Here is a 17419-nt window from a genome sequence, read left to right on the forward strand (position 1 = left end):
ACTCCCCTCACAACACTAGTTCTACTATTCTAATATGGCTGACTCCCCTCACAACGCTAGTTCTACTATTATAATATGGCTGACTCCCCTCACAACACTAGTTCTACTATTATAATATGGCTGACTCCCCTCACAACGCTAGTTCTACTATTATAATATGGCTGACTCCCCTCACAACACTAGTTCTACTATTATAATATGGCTGACTCCCCTCACAACACTAGTTCTACTATTATAATATGGCTGACTCCCCTCACAACGCTAGTTCTACTATTATAATATGGCTGACTCCCCTCACAACACTAGTTCTACTATTCTAATATGGCTGACTCCCCTCACAACACTAGTTCTACTATTATAATATGGCTGACTCCCCTCACAACACTAGTTCTACTATTCTAATATGGCTGACTCCCCTCACAACACTAGTTCTACGATTATAATATGGCTGACTCCCCTCACAACACTAGTTCTACTATTCTAATATGGCTGACTCCCCTCTACTATTATAATATGGCTGACTCCCCTCACAACACTAGTTCTACTATTCTAATATGGCTGACTCCCCTCACAACGCTAGTTCTACTATTATAATATGGCTGACTCCCCTCACAACACTAGTTCTACTATTCTAATATGGCTGACTCCCCTCACAACACTAGTTCTACTATTCTAATATGGCTGACTCCCCTCACAACACTAGTTCTACTATTATAATATGGCTGACTCCCCTCACAACACTAGTTCTACTATTATAATATGGCTGACTCCCCTCACAACACTAGTTCTACTATTCTAATATGGCTGACTCCCCTCACAACACTAGTTCTACTATTCTAATATGGCTGACTCCCCTCACAACACTAGTTCTACGATTATAATATGGCTGACTCCCCTCACAACACTAGTTCTACTATTCTAATATGGCTGACTCCCCTCACAACACTAGTTCTACTATTATAATATGGCTGACTCCCTCACAACACTAGTTCTACTATTATAATATGGCTGACTCCCCTCACAACACTAGTTCTACTATTATAATATGGCTGACTCCCCTCACAACACTAGTTCTACTATTCTAATATGGCTGACTCCCCTCACAACACTAGTTCTACGATTATAATATGGCTGACTCCCCTCACAACACTAGTTCTACTATTCTAATATGGCTGACTCCCCTCACAACACTAGTTCTACTATTCTAATATGGCTGACTCCCCTCACAACACTAGTTCTACTATTATAATATGGCTGACTCCCCTCACAACACTAGTTCTACTATTCTAATATGGCTGACTCCCCTCACAACACTAGTTCTACTATTATAATATGGCTGACTCCCCTCACAATATGGTGGTCACAAAGACCTGGCGTACGCTGGCCTTTTTATACCATCTCAGAGGGGAAAGAAGGCTTTTGGACCGTAGGAGACACTTTGATCAATATGCTGTACTGAACACACCACACACACACCACCAGAGAAACCACTTGCTGATCAAACTCACACACACACCACCAATTCACCTGTCAAGCCCTGCGATTAAACTCCACCAACATACTCTATCTGGAAACCTCCAAGGTTTCTGTTGACTGATTCTGACAGCTGCTGACCTTGACGACAACCACAGAGAAAACACACCAAAAAGAGTACACGAGTTAACCAATGTAATGTACAGATATGTTGTTGTTGTTTGTTGTATTTGCTGATGTGTTATTCCAATGTTATACCAATGAAAAGTAAAGATAGTTATTAGTTGTTTTTGTTATTGTTGTTGTTTACTGTTGTTTTTACTCCTCCAGGTAAGGCCCTGACCTTCCTCCTCCTGCAACCCCCCAGCCCCAAGCTGCCCCCCCACAGCACCATCCGCCGTACAGCCATAGACCTGATTGGTCGAGGCTTCACCGTGTGGGAGCCCTATATGGATGTGTCCGCTGTTCTCATGGGGCTGCTGGAGCTGTGTGCCGACGCAGAGAAACAGCTGGCCAAGTGAGTGGAGAGTACAGTCTATACACACACACACACACACACACACACACACACACACACACTCACACTCACACTCACACTCACACTACACACACACACACACACACACACACACACACACACACACACACACACACACACACACACACACACACACACACACACACACACACACACACACACACACACACACACTCACACTCACACTCACACTCACACTCACACACACCCTGCTCCACCCTGGTCCCTGTTTTTCTCCCATCTCTCTCCCTTCCAAGATGTCCGCCAGACAGACACCACACCACACAGCAGGATGGGCTGCCTGCCTGCACAGAATCTGACACACTGAATGATGAAACCACAGCAGTAATGCGATTGGGGTGCATTAATATGATGTAATGATGTCTGCGTTGCTGGATGGCAGGCGAGGCGGAGAGGAGACCTTTCTGTGTAGAGTAGAGCCCTATCTGTCTGCCTAACCTAACCTACCCCTCGCAGCCCCGCAAACAAGGTTACCCCCGGCAGCGAGACAACCAATGAAAAATACTACCTACATCAGATTAGGCAATTAAGATGAAACCCTATCTTAACAAATGTATTATGAGTATAAATATGTCTGCCTTTTTCGTGTTGCGTGTGCTAATATGGTTAGCTCAAAATGGCAGTCATTTTTCAGGGTTTATTAGCTAACGTAGAGAGAGGAGAGGAGAGAGGCTGATGCACAGAGAGAGAGCGCCAGGCGAGGCGACCCCATGGATGCACAGAGAGAGAGCGCCAGGCGAGGCGACCCCATGGATGCACAGAGAGAGAGCGCCAGGCGAGGCGACCCCATGGATGCACAGAGAGAGAGCGCCAGGCGAGGCGACCCCATGGATGCACAGAGAGAGAGCGCCAGGCGAGGCGACCCCATGGATGCACAGAGAGAGCGCCAGGCGAGGCGACCCCATGGATGCACAGAGAGAGAGCGCCAGGAGAAGCGACCCCATGGATGCACAGAGAGAGAGCGCCAGGAGAAGCGACCCCATGGATGCACAGAGAGAGAGCGCCAGGCGAGGCGACCCCATGGATGCACAGAGAGAGAGCGCCAGGCGAGGCGACCCCATGGATGCACAGAGAGAGAGCGCAAGGCTAGGCGACCCCATGGATGCACAGAGAGAGTGCGGCAGGCGAGGCGACCCCATGGATGCACAGAGAGAGAGCGCCAGGCGAGGCGACCCCATGGATGCACAGAGAGAGAGCGCCAGGCGAGGCGACCCCATGGATGCACAGAGAGAGAGCGCCAGGCGAGGCGACCCCCATGGATGCACAGAGAGAGAGCGCCAGGCGAGGCGACCCCATGGATGCACAGAGAGAGAGCGCCAGGTGAGGCGACCCCATGAATGCACAGAGAGAGAGCGCCAGGCGAGGCGACCCCATGGATGCATAGAGAGAGAGCGCCAGGCTAGGCGACCCCATGGATGCACAGAGAGAGAGCGCCAGGCGAGGCGACCCCATGGATGCACAGAGAGAGCGCCAGGCGAGGCGACACCATGGATGCACAGAGATAGAGCGCCAGGCGAGGCGACCCCATGGATGCACAGAGAGAGAGCGGCAGGCGAGGCGACCCCATGGATGCACAGAGAGAGAGCGCCAGGCGAGGCGACCCCATGGATGCACAGAGAGAGAGCGCCAGGCGAGGCGACCCCATGGATGCACAGAGAGAGAGCGCCAGGCGAGGCGACCCCATGGATGCACAGAGAGAGAGCGCCAGGCGAGGCGACCCCATGGATGCACAGAAAGAGAGCGCCAGGCTAGGCGACCCCATGGATGCACAGAGAGAGAGCGCCAGGCGAGGCGACCCCATGGATGCACAGAGAGAGAGCGCCAGGCGAGGCGACCCCATGGATGCACAGAGAGAGAGCAGCAGGCGAGGCGACCCCATGGATGCACAGAGAGAGAGCGCCAGGCGAGGCGACCCCCATGGATGCACAGAGAGAGAGCGCCAGGCGAGGCGACCCCATGGATGCACAGAGAGAGAGCGGCAGGCGAGGCGACCCCATGGAAGCACAGAGAGAGAGCGCCAGGCGAGGCGACCCCATGGATGCACAGAGAGAGAGCGCCAGGCGAGGCGACCCCAGCATGGCATGTGCCCCAGACAAGAGGGAGGCAGACACACACCCCTGGTATGGACATGGTCCTGGCCTTCCTCCTGTCTATGAGTCATTGAGTGGATGACGATGATGCTCTCTGTGACCCCAGACACAGATTGGAGACCAAGTCTGCATTTTTAGGACACCAAATTAACTTATTAGCCCTGTGAAAGGGCTTTGGGATCTTTATCTTGGGAGATAGAGAGGCAGAGAATGTGGTCTGAAAGCAGTTTCTCAATCTGTAGGTTTTTGAAACGTATTGGGGGTTTTGAAAATATAATTCATAGATTTTGTCCTCTATTCTCTCCTCCTCCATTTGAAACGAATACTGGAATGTTGTGTAAAACGGTGTGTGTTAGACGTGTGTGTGCATCCGCATATTAGTTTTGTGTGTGTGTTAATCATGCATCTGCACAGGTGTTAGTCGCGTCTGTGTGTCTATCAGTGCTCGTCTCTCCTGTTGGTTTACTGTCTCCCCTTTTGAAAGAGTCTGAAGGAAGACTCCTCTCTCTCTCTCTCTCTCTCTCTCTCTCTGTGTGTGTCTCTGTCTGTGTGTCTCTGTCTGTGTCTCTCTGTCTGTGTCTCTCTCTGTCTCTCTCTCTCTCTCTCTCTCTCTCTCTCTCTCTCTCTCTCTGTGTCTCTCTCTGTCTTGTCTCTCTCTCTCTCTTGTCTCTATCTGCCTGATAAAGATGCCTGTTGTTCAAGCGTTGCTCAAGGTCTTCTTTTGCATTCCTGTCACACACTGGCGCACCTCTGGGGAGAAAGGAGATGGACATTTAGAGAAAAGGAGAGAAAAGCTGATTTCATATTTGCTATAGAGTCCATAGGGGAACCACTGTGGGGTCAGGTTGAGGAGCCAGGTTGAGGAGGGGGTTGAGGAGCCAGGTTGAGGAGCCACGTTGAGGAAGGGGGTTGAGAAACCAGTCTAGACAGACACACTGACAGACAGACAGACAGACAGACAGACAGACACCTTTGTGCTGCTTTACAGAGAGAGTTGTCTTTGTCTCAGCAGCACGACACCGCTCCTTGGGTCCCTAACAATACCTCCATCTCCCTTCTTCTCTCAGCCGTTCTGCCTCTGTGTAGAAGTGGTGGAATAAAAAGCATTTCCTTGCTTGATACAGTATAATGTGATGCTGTATGTGTTATCATCTGTTTGATAACAAGTGGAGTATTTAGCTCCTTACAGTACCGTGTTCTTAGTTGAAAGGTTGCATTCCTCATGTCTCCTATAAACGTTTCCAGGTTGCCACAGTTGGTTTGCTGGTTGTCTACTTCCACTCTCCTACTGCCCTGCTATATACTGTACAGGAGACAGGCTGCTGTCTTGACCATCCCTCCTCTGTGTAGAAGACGGGCTGGCTGGACTCTTACCGTTATGCCTCCCTCCCTCCTCTGTGTAGAAGACGGGCTGGCTGGGCTCTCACCGTTACGCCTCCCTCCCTCCTCTGTGTAGAAGACGGGCTGGCTGGGCTCTCACCGTTACGCCTCCCTCCCTCCTCTGTGTAGAAGACGGGCTGGCTGGACTCTTACCGTTACGCCTCCCTCCCTCCTCTGTGTAGAAGACGGGCTGGCTGGGCTCTCACCGTTACGCCTCTCTCCCTCCTCTGTGTAGAAGATGGGCTGGCTGGACTCTTACCGTTACGCCTCCCTCCCTCCTCTGTGTAGAAGATGGGCTGCCTGGGCTCTTACCGTTACGCCTCCCTCCCTCCTCTGTGTAGAAGATGGGCTGGCTGGACTCTTACCGTTACGACTCCCTCCCTCCTCTGTGTAGAAGATGGGCTGGCTGGACTCTTACCGTTACGCCTCCCTCCCTCCTCTGTGTAGAAGATGGGCTGCCTGGGCTCTTACCGTTACGCCTCCCTCCCTCCTCTGTGTAGAAGATGGGCTGGCTGGACTCTTACCGTTACGCCTCCCTCCCACCTCTGTGTAGAAGATGGGCTGCCTGGGATCTTACCGTTACGCCTCCCTCCCTCCTCTGTATAGAAGATGGGCTGGCTGGGCTCTTACCGTTACGCCTCCCTCCCTCCTCTGTGTAGAAGATGGGCTGCCTGGGCTCTTACCGATACGCCTCCTCCCTCCTCTGTGTAGAAGATGGGCTGCCTGGGCTCTTACCGTTACGCCTCCCTCCTCCTCTGTGTAGAAGATGGGCTGGCTGTGCTCTTACCGTTACGCCTCCCTCCCACCTCTGTGTAGAAGATGGGCTGCCTGGGCTCTTACCGTTACGCCTCCCTCCCTCTTCTGTATAGAAGATGGGCTGGCTGGGCTCTTACCGTTACGCCTCCCTCCCTCCTCTGTGTAGAAGATGGGCTGCCTGGGCTCTTACCGTTACGCCTCCCTCCCTCCTCTGTGTAGAAGATGGGCTGGCTGTGCTCTTACCGTTACGCCTCCCTCCCACCTCTGTGTAGAAGATGGGCTGCCTGGGCTCTTACCGTTACGCCTCCCTCTCTCCTCTGTATAGAAGATGGGCTGGCTGTGCTCTTACCGTTACGCCTCCCTCCCACCTCTGTGTAGAAGATGGGCTGCCTGGGCTCTTACCGTTACGCCTCCCTCCCTCCTCTGTATAGAAGATGGGCTGGCTGTGCTCTTACCGTTACGCCTCCCTCCCACCTCTGTGTAGAAGATGGGCTGCCTGGGCTCTTACCGTTACGCCTCCCTCCCTCCTCTGTATAGAAGATGGGCTGGCTGTGCTCTTACCGTTACGCCTCCCTCCCACCTCTGTGTAGAAGATGGGCTACCTGGGCTCTTACCGTTACGCCTCCCTCCCTCCTCTGTATAGAAGATGGGCTGAATGGGCTCTCACCGTTACGCCTCCCTCCCTCCTCTGTATAGAAGATGGGCTGGCTGGACTCTACCGCATACGCCTCCCTCCCTCCTCTGTGTAGAAGATGGGCTGCCTGGGCTTCATGTACGCCTCCCTCCCTCCTCTGTATAGAAGATGGGCTGGCTGGGGCTCTTACTGTTACGCTCCCTCCCTCCTCTGTATAGAAGATGGGTTGGCTGGGCTCTACCGTAACGCCTCCCTCCCCCTCTGTACTGTACGGGATACGGGCTGCTGTCTTGGCCCATACATTACGCGGGTCATTGATCAGGTATTGGCAGGAGGATCGGCCTAATGCTGACGGAGACATTGAGTCTGTCTGACGGAGACATTGAGTCTGTTGTTTATTTACCACCAGTAAATCACACTGATACATACACGGGGATGTGTGTGTGTGTGTGTGTGTGTGTGTGTGTGTAGTGTATATGTCCTGACTCTATATCATACTACTACTACTGTTACTACGACAGGTAGCCTAGCCTAGAAGTTAGCGTTGGGCCAGTAACCGAAAGGTCGCTGGTTCGAATCCCCGAGCCGGCAAGGTGTAAAACTCTGCAGTTCTGCCCTTGAGCAAGGCAATTAACCAACAACAACTGATCCCGGGCGCTGACGACGTCGGTTAAGGGAGCCCGCCACACCTCTCTGATTCAGGGGGTTCAATGCAGAAGACACATTTCAATTGAATGACTAGGTGTCCCCCTTTCCTTTCCTACATTGCTGCAATTCACAAACCATGCTAAATAACATCTAACGTTTTTTACATAGATTTTATTTGCACATTGGATACTTTTGCTCTGTATCTCAAAATGATGATTGAGTTGTTCAAATTCAATGCAAGATTACATCTGGATTGTAAAAACGTAAAAATATATATCAACCTAAGGGTGTTTAATGATTATTTGAGCAGCCATGTAGGTACACCTTACAGTGTGTGTATTGTATGTTATTTTCCTGTGGTCATGAAGCCAGCCTCTATGATGCTTTGTCCTGCTGTCTCCCGCTACCTCTCTAGTCTAATTATCTGGTTGGAATACATCCTCACCCATCAGTCAGGACTGGGCTAAGCTGGGCTGGGCTGGGCTGGGCAGGGCTGATCTGGTCAGGGCTGGGCTAAGCTGGGCTGGGCAGGTTAGGGCAGGGCTTGTCAGGGCAGGGCTGGGTAGGGCAGGGCTGGGCTGGTCAGGGCAGGGCTTGGCAGGGCTGATCTGGTCAGGGCTGGTCAGGGCAGGGCTTGTCAGGGCAGGGCTGATCTGGTCAGGGCTGGGTAGTGCAGGGCTGGTTAGGGCAGGGCTTGGCAGGGCTGATCTGGTCAGGGCTGGGTAGGACAGGGCTGGTCAGGGCAGGGCTTGTCAGGGCAGGGCTGATCTGGTCAGGGCTGGATAGGGCAGGGCTGATCTGGTCAGGGCTGGGTAGGGCAGGGCTGGTCAGGGCAGGGCTTGTCAGGGCAGGGCTAATCTGGTCAGGGCTGGGTAGGGCAGGGCTGCAGGGCTTGTCAGGGCAGGGCTGATCTGGTCAGGGCTGGGTAGGGCAGGGCTGGTCAGGGCAGGGCTTGTCAGGGCAGGGTAGGGTAGGGTATGTCAGGGCTTGCACATTAATGTCCTATTCTAAAACACAAGTATAGGTGGCACTGTGGCTAAGCCTATGGTCTGAACACCTCTCTCTGTCTCTCTCTCTCTCTCACTCTCTCTTTCTGTCTCTCTACCTCTCTCTCTCTCTCTCACACACTCTCTATCTCTCTCTCTCTCTGTCGCTCTTTCGATCTCACTTTTTCCTCCCCCAGCCATGCATGCTTTAATCATTAGACCATGATGTTGAGCTGAAACACTATTGTTGGCTAGAACAATGGTGTGTGAGATGAGGTTTGGGTGAGGCGCTCTGTCACAGTCTAACGCCTGCTACCACTGTTGCACAGGCTAACAGTCTAGCGCATGCTACTGCTGCTACACAGGCTAACAGTCTAACGCATGCTACCGCTGCTACACAGGCTAACAGTCTAGCGCATGTACCACTGCTACACAGGCTAACAGTCCTAACGCATGCTACCGCTACACAGGCTAACAGTCTAGCGCATGCTACCGCGCTACACAGGCTAACAGTCTAGCGCATGCTACCGCTGCTACACAGGCTAACAGTCTAACGCATGCGACCGCTGCTACAGGCTAACAGTCTAGCGCATGCTACCACTGCTACACAGGCTAACAGTCTAGCGCATGCTACCACTGCTACACAGGCTAACAGTCTAACGCATGCTACCACTGCTACACAGGCTAACAGTCTAGCGCATGCTACCACTGCTACACAGGCTAACAGTCTAACGCATGCTACCGCTGCTACACAGGCTAACAGTCTAGCGCATGCTACCACTGCTACACAGGCTAACAGTCTAACGCATGCTACCGCTGCTACACAGGCTAACAGTCTAGCGCATGCTACCACTGCTACACAGGCTAACAGTCTAGCGCATGCTACCACTGCTACACAGGCTAACAGTCTAACGCATGCCACCGCTACACAGGCTAACAGTCTAGCGCATGCTACCACTGCTACACAGGCTAACAGTCTAACGCATGCTACCGCTGCTACACAGGCTAACAGTCTAGCGCATGCTACCACTGCTACACAGGCTAACAGTCTAGCGCATGCTACCGCTGATGCACACAGTCACACCCCAGGATTTTACTCAAAATGTTTAAATCCAGAAGCTAAAAGCTTTATAGATTCATTATATTATTAAATAATAATTACATTAAATCCCATTGGAAATCACAGGGCCTACACCCCACTTGACATAAATGCACACACACAATATGTCAATAGAAATGCAACACCACACACACCATGTGTGAGGAGAAATGCAACCGCTTTACTAGATTCCTTATAGTACATTTACATTTACGTCATTTAGCAGACGCTCTTATCCAGAGCGACTTACATGAGCAATTAGGGTTAAGTGCCTTGCTCAAGGGCACATCGACAGATTTTTCACCTAGTATGTCCTATGTTACAGATTTTTTCTCTCTCTCATAGCTACATTATCACATCATTGAGATATCTTTAGTGTCCTCTGAATACTTTTTAAAAAATAGTTTAAATCAATGATATTTGTGTTCAGTAATAAAATATTTACAATCTGCTCATATTAACTTAACAGCAGGGACTTGTATTTGTATTTATTATGGATCCCCATTCAGCTACTCTTTCTGGGGGTCCAGAACAATTAAGGCAGTTATACCATTTTAAAAACATTACAATACATTCACAACAGATTTCACAACACATTGTGTGCCCTCAGGCCCCTACTCTACTACCACGTATCTACAAAAAATCTACACAAAATCCATGTTTACGTGTGTGTGTATGCATGTGTCTGTGCCTATGTTTGTGTTGCTTCACAGTCCCCGCTGTTCCATAAGGTGTATTTTTAACAGTTTTTAAAATCTGATTCTACTGCTTGCATCAGTTACCTGACGTTGAATAGAGTTCCATGTAGTCATGGCTCTATGTAGTACCGTGCACCTCCCATAGTCTGTTATGGACTTGGGGACTGTGAAGAGACCTCTGGTGGCATGTCTTGTGGGGTATGCATGGGTGCCAGTAGTTCAAACAGACAGCTCGGTGCATTCAACATGTCAATACCTCTCACAAAGTAGTGATGAAGTCAATCTCTCCTCCACTTTGAGCCAGAAGAGATTGACATGCATATTATTAATGTTAGCTCTCTGTGTACATCCAAGGGCCAGCCGTGCTGCCCTGTTCTGAGCGAATTTCAATTTTCCTAAGTCCCTCTTTGTGGCACCTGACCACACGACTGAACAGTAGTCCAGGTGCGACAACACTAGGGCCTGTAGGACCTGCCTTGTTGATAGTGCTGTTAAGAAGGTAGAGCAGCGCTTTATTATGGACAGACTTCTCCCCATCATAGCTACTGTTGTATCAATATGTTTTGACCATGACAGTTTACAATCCAGGGTTACTCCAAGCTATTTAGTCTCCTCAACTTGCTCAATTACCACATTATTCATTACAAGATTTAGTTGCGGTTTAGGGTTTAGTTAATGATTTGTCCCAAATACAATGCTTTTAGTTTTTGAAATATTTAGGACTAACTTATTCCTTGCCACCCACTCTGAAACTAACTGCAGCTCTTTAAGTGTTGCAGTCATTTCAGTTGCTGTAGTAGCTGACATGTATAGTGTTGAGTCATTCGCATACATAGACACGCTGGCTTTACTCAAAGTCAGTGGTATGTCGTTAGTAAAGATTGAGAAAAGTAAGGGGCCTAGACAGCTGCCCTGGGGAATTCCTTATTCTACCTGGATTATGTTGGAGAGGCTTCCATTAAAGAACACCCTCTGGGTTCTGTTAGACTGGTAACTCTTTATCCACAATATATCAGGGGTTGTAAAGCCATAAACAAGTTTTTCCAGCAGCAGACTGTGATCGATAATGTCAAACAAAACAGCCCCCACAATCATTTTATCATCAATTTTTCTCTGCCAATCATCAGTCATTTGTGTAAGTGCTGTGCTTGTTGAATGTCCTTCCCTATAAGCGTGCTGAAAGTCTGTTGTCAATTTGTTTACTGTAAAATAGCATTGTATCTGGTCAAACACTATTTCTTCCTGAAGTTTACTAAGGGTTGGTAACAGGCTGATTGGTCGGCTATTTGAGCCAGTAAAGTGGGCTTTACTATTCTTAGGTAGCGGAATGACTTTTGCTTCCCTCCAGGTCTGAGGGCACACACTTTCTAGTAGGCTTAAATTGAAAATATGGCAAATAGGAGTGGCAATATCGTCTGCTATTATTCTCAGTAATTTTCCATCCAAGTTGTCAGACCCGGTGGCTTGTCATTGTTGATAGACAACAATACTTTTTTTCACCTCCTCCACACTCACTTTACGGAATTCAAAATTACAATGCTTGTCTTTCTAATTTAGTCAGATATACTTGGATGGGTGGAGTCAGATCTATATACTGTACAAGACAAAGAGTTTGGACACACACCGTTCTAGTCATTGTTTATTTTATTTTATTATTATTTATTTGTTTGATTATTAACCCATAAATCCACCTCTTTGGAAGACAAATATATATATATTTTTTTTTACAGCTTTTCTGCTGCTATACAGTACCAGTCAAAAGTTTGGACACACCTACTCATTCAAGTGTTTTTCTTTATTTGTACAATTTTCTACATTGTAGAATAATAGTGAAGACATCAAAACTATGAAATAACACATATGGAATCATGTAGTAACCAAAAAAAAGTGTTAAACAAATCAAAATATATTTTATATTTGAGATTCTTCAAATGGCCACCCTTTGCCTTGATGACAGCATTGCACACTCTTCCCTATGTGTTATTTCATAGTTTTGATGTCTTCACTATTATTCTTCAATGTAAAAATAAAGAAAAACCCTTGAATGAGTAGGTGTGTCCAAACTTTTGAGTGGTAGCGTACATACATTTTACATACACATTTTGCGTACACATTTTACATACATGGTACTTTTATATAAAGCAGTCACATAACAATAATACATTACCAAACCACCACCTATCACCATAGACCACCCTCGTTTGGTTTCCATGTGCCATGTATTTTTCAATTGTGCTGTGATGTTTTACATACATTTTGAACCTTTCTAATCGTATAGTATCCACAGATAGTGAGCTAAAGATGAAAACCTTTCCTACGTGTATTATTATATTATTTATTGACTGACTATGGCTTTCCAAATCGCCCATCACTGCTATTTGTAAGGTTAATTTTAAGGGAATATTGTGATTATTTTTTTTACCATTCCTGGACCTGTGACCTTAAACAAGCTACAGAAACAAGCTGGCTAATCTTCCATCCAAGTTGTCAAGTTGTTTGATAGACAACACTTTTTTTCACCTCTTCCACCCTCACTTTACGGAATTCAAAATTACAACGCTTGTCTTTCATAATTTGGTCAGATATACTTGGATGTGTAGTGTCAGCGTTTGTTGCTGGCATGTCATGCCTAAGTTTGCTAATCTTGCCGAAGTAGTTGGCAGTATCAGTGGGTTTTGTGATTAATGAGCCATCTGATTCAATGAGTGATGGAGCTGAGTTTGCCTTTTTGCCCAAAATTTCATTTAAGGTGCTCCAAAGGTTTTTACTATCATTCTTTGTAATTTATCTTTGTTTCATAGTGTAGTTTCTTCTTTTTTTCTATTCAGTTTAGTCACATGATTTCTCAATTCAGACTTATTTGCCATTCCTTTTGCCTCATCCCTCTCAACCATACAATTTTTCAATTCCTCATCAATCCACGGGGATTTAATAGCTTTTACAGTGATTTTCTTAATGGATGCATGCTTATTAGTAACTGGGATAAGCAATTTCACAAATGTGTCAAGTGCAGCGTCCGTTTGCTCCTCATTACACACCACAGACCAACAAAAAATGATTTACATCAACAACATAGGAATCACTACAAAACTTATTGTATGACCTCTTATATACTATATTAGGCCCAGCCTTTGGAACTTTGGTTTTCCTAGATATGGCTACTATATTGTGATCACTACATCCGATGGATTTGGATACTGCTTTAAAGCAAATGTTACTTGATGAGCACTGAATTCAAATGATTAGATAAATATATAGCTAATACACGTGCATTATATACAATTTAGCTTCAAGCCCTCTCAGTTGAAATCATTTACATTTACATTTTACATTTGAGTCATTTAGCAGACGCTCTTATCCAGAGCGACCTACAGTTAAGTGCATACATTATTTGATATTTTTTTCATACCCCCCGTGGGAATCGAACCCACAACCCTGGCGTTGCAAACGCCATGCTCTACCAACTGAGCTACATCCCCTGCCGGCCATTCCCTCCCCTACCCTGGACGACGCTGGGCCAATTGTGCGCCGCCCCATGGGTCTCCCGGTCGCGGCCTGGATTCGCCCCATGGGTCTCCCGACAGAGCCTGGATTCGAACCAGGATCTCTAGTGGCACAGCTAGCACTGCGATGCAGTGCCTTAGACCACTGCGCCACTCGGGAGGAAATGTGTAATTGAACATACATGCGGAGCTATAGGTATATATAAACTGTATAGCTCTACTATTTATTGTTGGTTGTTTTACTACCAATAAGGAAACACACGTTACTTTGTATATCCATTTTTAGCAATGCCTTCATAAAGTGAAAATCAATATTTAACCTGTCAATACTGATAATGATCCGTGTTTATTTCAAGCTAACCACTACAATACTAACACATCATGTCCACTTTTAAACACCTTTTGTTATTACATCACGTTGAACGTGTGTGACACCTTCTGGCAGATAATACCTGTGTAAAATAGATTTTAAGAATGGGATAAACCGATGTGATTCTCTCTCTCTGTGTGTGTGTGTGTGTGTGTAGTGTGTAGTGTGTAGTGTGTGTGTGTGTGTGTGTTCTGTTCTTGTTGTAACAGGTGAACGTGGTAGTGTTTAGACTGTAGGTATTATCTCATGTTTGTTGTGGTGTTACACTTTACTGTGTTTGATTAGTCTAATATTCATCTATAGCAACAGTAGCCACAGATCCATGTATCAAGACAGGAATATAATTAGTATTTTATAGAGTCCCCTGTAGCTCAGTTGGTAGAGCATGGTTTTTGCAACGCCAGGGTTGTGGGTTCGATTCCCACGGGGGGGAGCAGTATGAAAATGTATGCACTCACTAACTGTAAGTCGCTCTGGATAAGAGCGTCTGCTAAATGACAAAAAGAAATACAAAATAGAGAGTAACATATATTGTCAAGGCTGAGGTGTATGTGGTGTGGAAGTCAGGCGCAGGACACCGAAGCTAGTCCAACAAAAGTTTACTAATGTATCAAAAGGCACAGATACAAAATAAACGGCCTCAAAAACAACAGAGGCGAGCAATACGCAACTATGCGTAAAAACAACAAACAGAGAAAAAACACGCAGCACAACGGACAGGCGAAAACAACACACAATCTAACCAATACAAAACAGGGGAACTTATAGGACACGTAATCAGAACACAAACAGACACAGGTGTGCAAGACAGACCAAGCAATCACACCACTAAACATTCAACGGTGGCAGCTAGTACTCCGGGGACGGCGACGCAAGCCTGCCCGAACCAGGAGGGAGGAGCAGTCTCGGCCGAAACCGTGACAATTTCCCTTGACGCGCGGCTCCAGCCGTGGCGCCGACCCCGGCCTCGGGGACGGCCAGGAGGACGCGGACCGGCGCGTGGATGCCCACGGTGGAACTCAGTCAGGAGGGATGGATCGAGATGTCCCTCCTAGGCACCCAGCACCGTTCCTCCGGACCGTACCCTCCCACTCCACGAGATACTGAGACCACTCATCGGCGCCTCGAGTCCAAGATGGTCCGGACCCTGTACGCGGGGCCCCTCGATGTCCAAAGGGGGCGGAGGGGTCTCTCCTATCTCATCTTCTTCCGGAGTGGGCCAGCTACCACCGGCCTGAGAAGAGACACATGGAACGAGGGGTTAATATTTTTGTACTCTATAGGCAGTTGTAACCTGTAACACACCTCGTTCAATCTTCTCAGGACTTTGAAGGGCCCACAAACCGCCGACCCAGCTTTCGGCAGGGCAGGCGGAGGTGCAGGTTTGAGTCGAGAGCCAGACTCGATCTCCGGTGCGCACCCGTCCCTCACGCGGTGGCCATCGGCGCTCGCCTTTTGTTGACGGATGGCCTGCTGCAGATGGTCAGGGGCAGAATCCCACGTCTCCTCCGAGCGCCAATCCACTCGTCCACCGCAGGGCCTCGATCTGGCTCTCGTGCCACGGTGCCAGGACCGCTGATATCCTAAAATACACTGGAAAGGTGTTAAATTGGTGGAGGAGTGGCGGAGAGAGTTCTGGGCCATCTCTGCCCAGGGATATACCTAGACCACTCCTCCGGCCGGTCCCGGCAATAGGACCTTAGAAACCTACCCACATCCTGGTTGACTCGTTCCACCTGCCCATTGCTCTCTGGGTGGTACCCCGAGGTAAGGCTCACCGAGACCCCCAAAGCTGTTCCATGAACGCCCCCAGACTCTGGAGGTGAACTGGGGACCTCGGTCAGACACAATATCCTCGGGGACCCCATAGTGCCGGAACAGTGGGTAAATAGGGCCTCGGCGGTCTGTAGGGCAGTAGGGAGACCCGGCATTGGGAGGAGACGACAGGCTTTGGAAAACCGATCCACAATCGACCAAAATGGTGGTATTCCCCTGGGAAGGGGGTAGGTCGGTCACAAAATCCACAGAGAGGTGGGACCATGGTCGCTTTGGAACGGGCAGGGGATGTAACTCTACCCCCTGGGCAAATGTCAGGCGCCTTACACTGGGCGCACACCGAGCAGGAGGAGACATAAACCTCACATCCCTAGCTAACGTTGGCCACCAGTATTTCACGCTAAGGCAGTGCACTCTCCGGCCAATACCTGGATGTCCAGAGGAGGGTGATGTATGAGCCAATAAATCAGACGATCACGAACCTCGAGCCGGAACGTGACGTATGCCCCACAGGACACTCAGGGGGAGTAGGGTCGGTACGCAGTGCCCGCCGATTCCGTCATCGACCTCCCACACCACCGGAGCCACCAGACAAGACCGTCAGTATGGAAGTAGGCTCAATGGACCTCTCCTCTGTGTCATACCCGGGGACAGGGCGTCTGCCTATTGCTCTGGGACCCTGGGATGTATGTGATCTTAAAACAAACCGGGTTAGGAACATGTTCCACCTAGCCTCACGAGGATTCAATCTCCTAGCTGCCCGGATGTACTCCAGGTTACGGTGATCAGTCAGAATGAGGAAAAGGGGTGTTGAGCCCCCTCAAGCCAATGCCTCCCACACCTTTAGGGCCTGGACTACAGCTAACAGCTCCCTGTCCCCAACGCCATAATTACGCTCCGCCGAGCTGAGCTTTTAGAGTAGAACGCACAGGGGTGGAGCTTGAGTGGCGTGCCGGACCGCTAGGAGCAGGACTGCCCCAATGCCGGACTCGGACGTCTACCTACTTACTTGGAATGGTAAAGAGGGATCCGGATGCGCCAGCACCGGGCCGAGGTGAACAGGTTCTGCAAACGAACCGGACCCCCTTTAGCAGGGACGTAATGGGAGCTGCAACCTGTCCAAAACCCTGGATAAACCTCCGTGGTAATTAGCGAAAACCCAAGAACTGCTGCACCTCTTTTACAGTGGTTGGAGTTTGCCAATTACGCACGGGCTGACTACTGGTCTACCTCTATCTCCACACCAGACGCGGACAACCGATAACCCAAAAAGGAGACGGACTCTGGAAGAACAGGCATTTCTCTGCCTTGACATACACAAAGTCATGCTCCAACAGTCTTCTCAACATTCGGGCGCACAGGGCTACATGCTCGGCACGTGTAGAAGAGGCACTAGATGTCGCCGATGTACACTACCACACCCTGCCCATGCATGTCCCGGAAAATC

At 48.9% G+C, this 17419-nt stretch overlaps 1 protein-coding gene across 1 annotated transcript in view; it reads left to right on the top strand.

Moving 5' to 3' along the window:
• LOC121581917 (WD repeat-containing protein 7-like) overlaps positions 1 to 17419 on the top strand; it is a 380643-nt gene that overhangs the window by 311500 nt on the left and 51724 nt on the right. Inside the window, 1 exon segment of the mRNA XM_041897319.2 lies at positions 1804 to 1990. Within this exon segment, the coding sequence (XP_041753253.2) occupies positions 1804 to 1990 (187 nt within the window).

This window comes from Coregonus clupeaformis, chromosome 15 (genome assembly GCF_020615455.1).
Source record: "Coregonus clupeaformis isolate EN_2021a chromosome 15, ASM2061545v1, whole genome shotgun sequence".
NCBI lineage: Eukaryota > Metazoa > Chordata > Actinopteri > Salmoniformes > Salmonidae > Coregonus > Coregonus clupeaformis.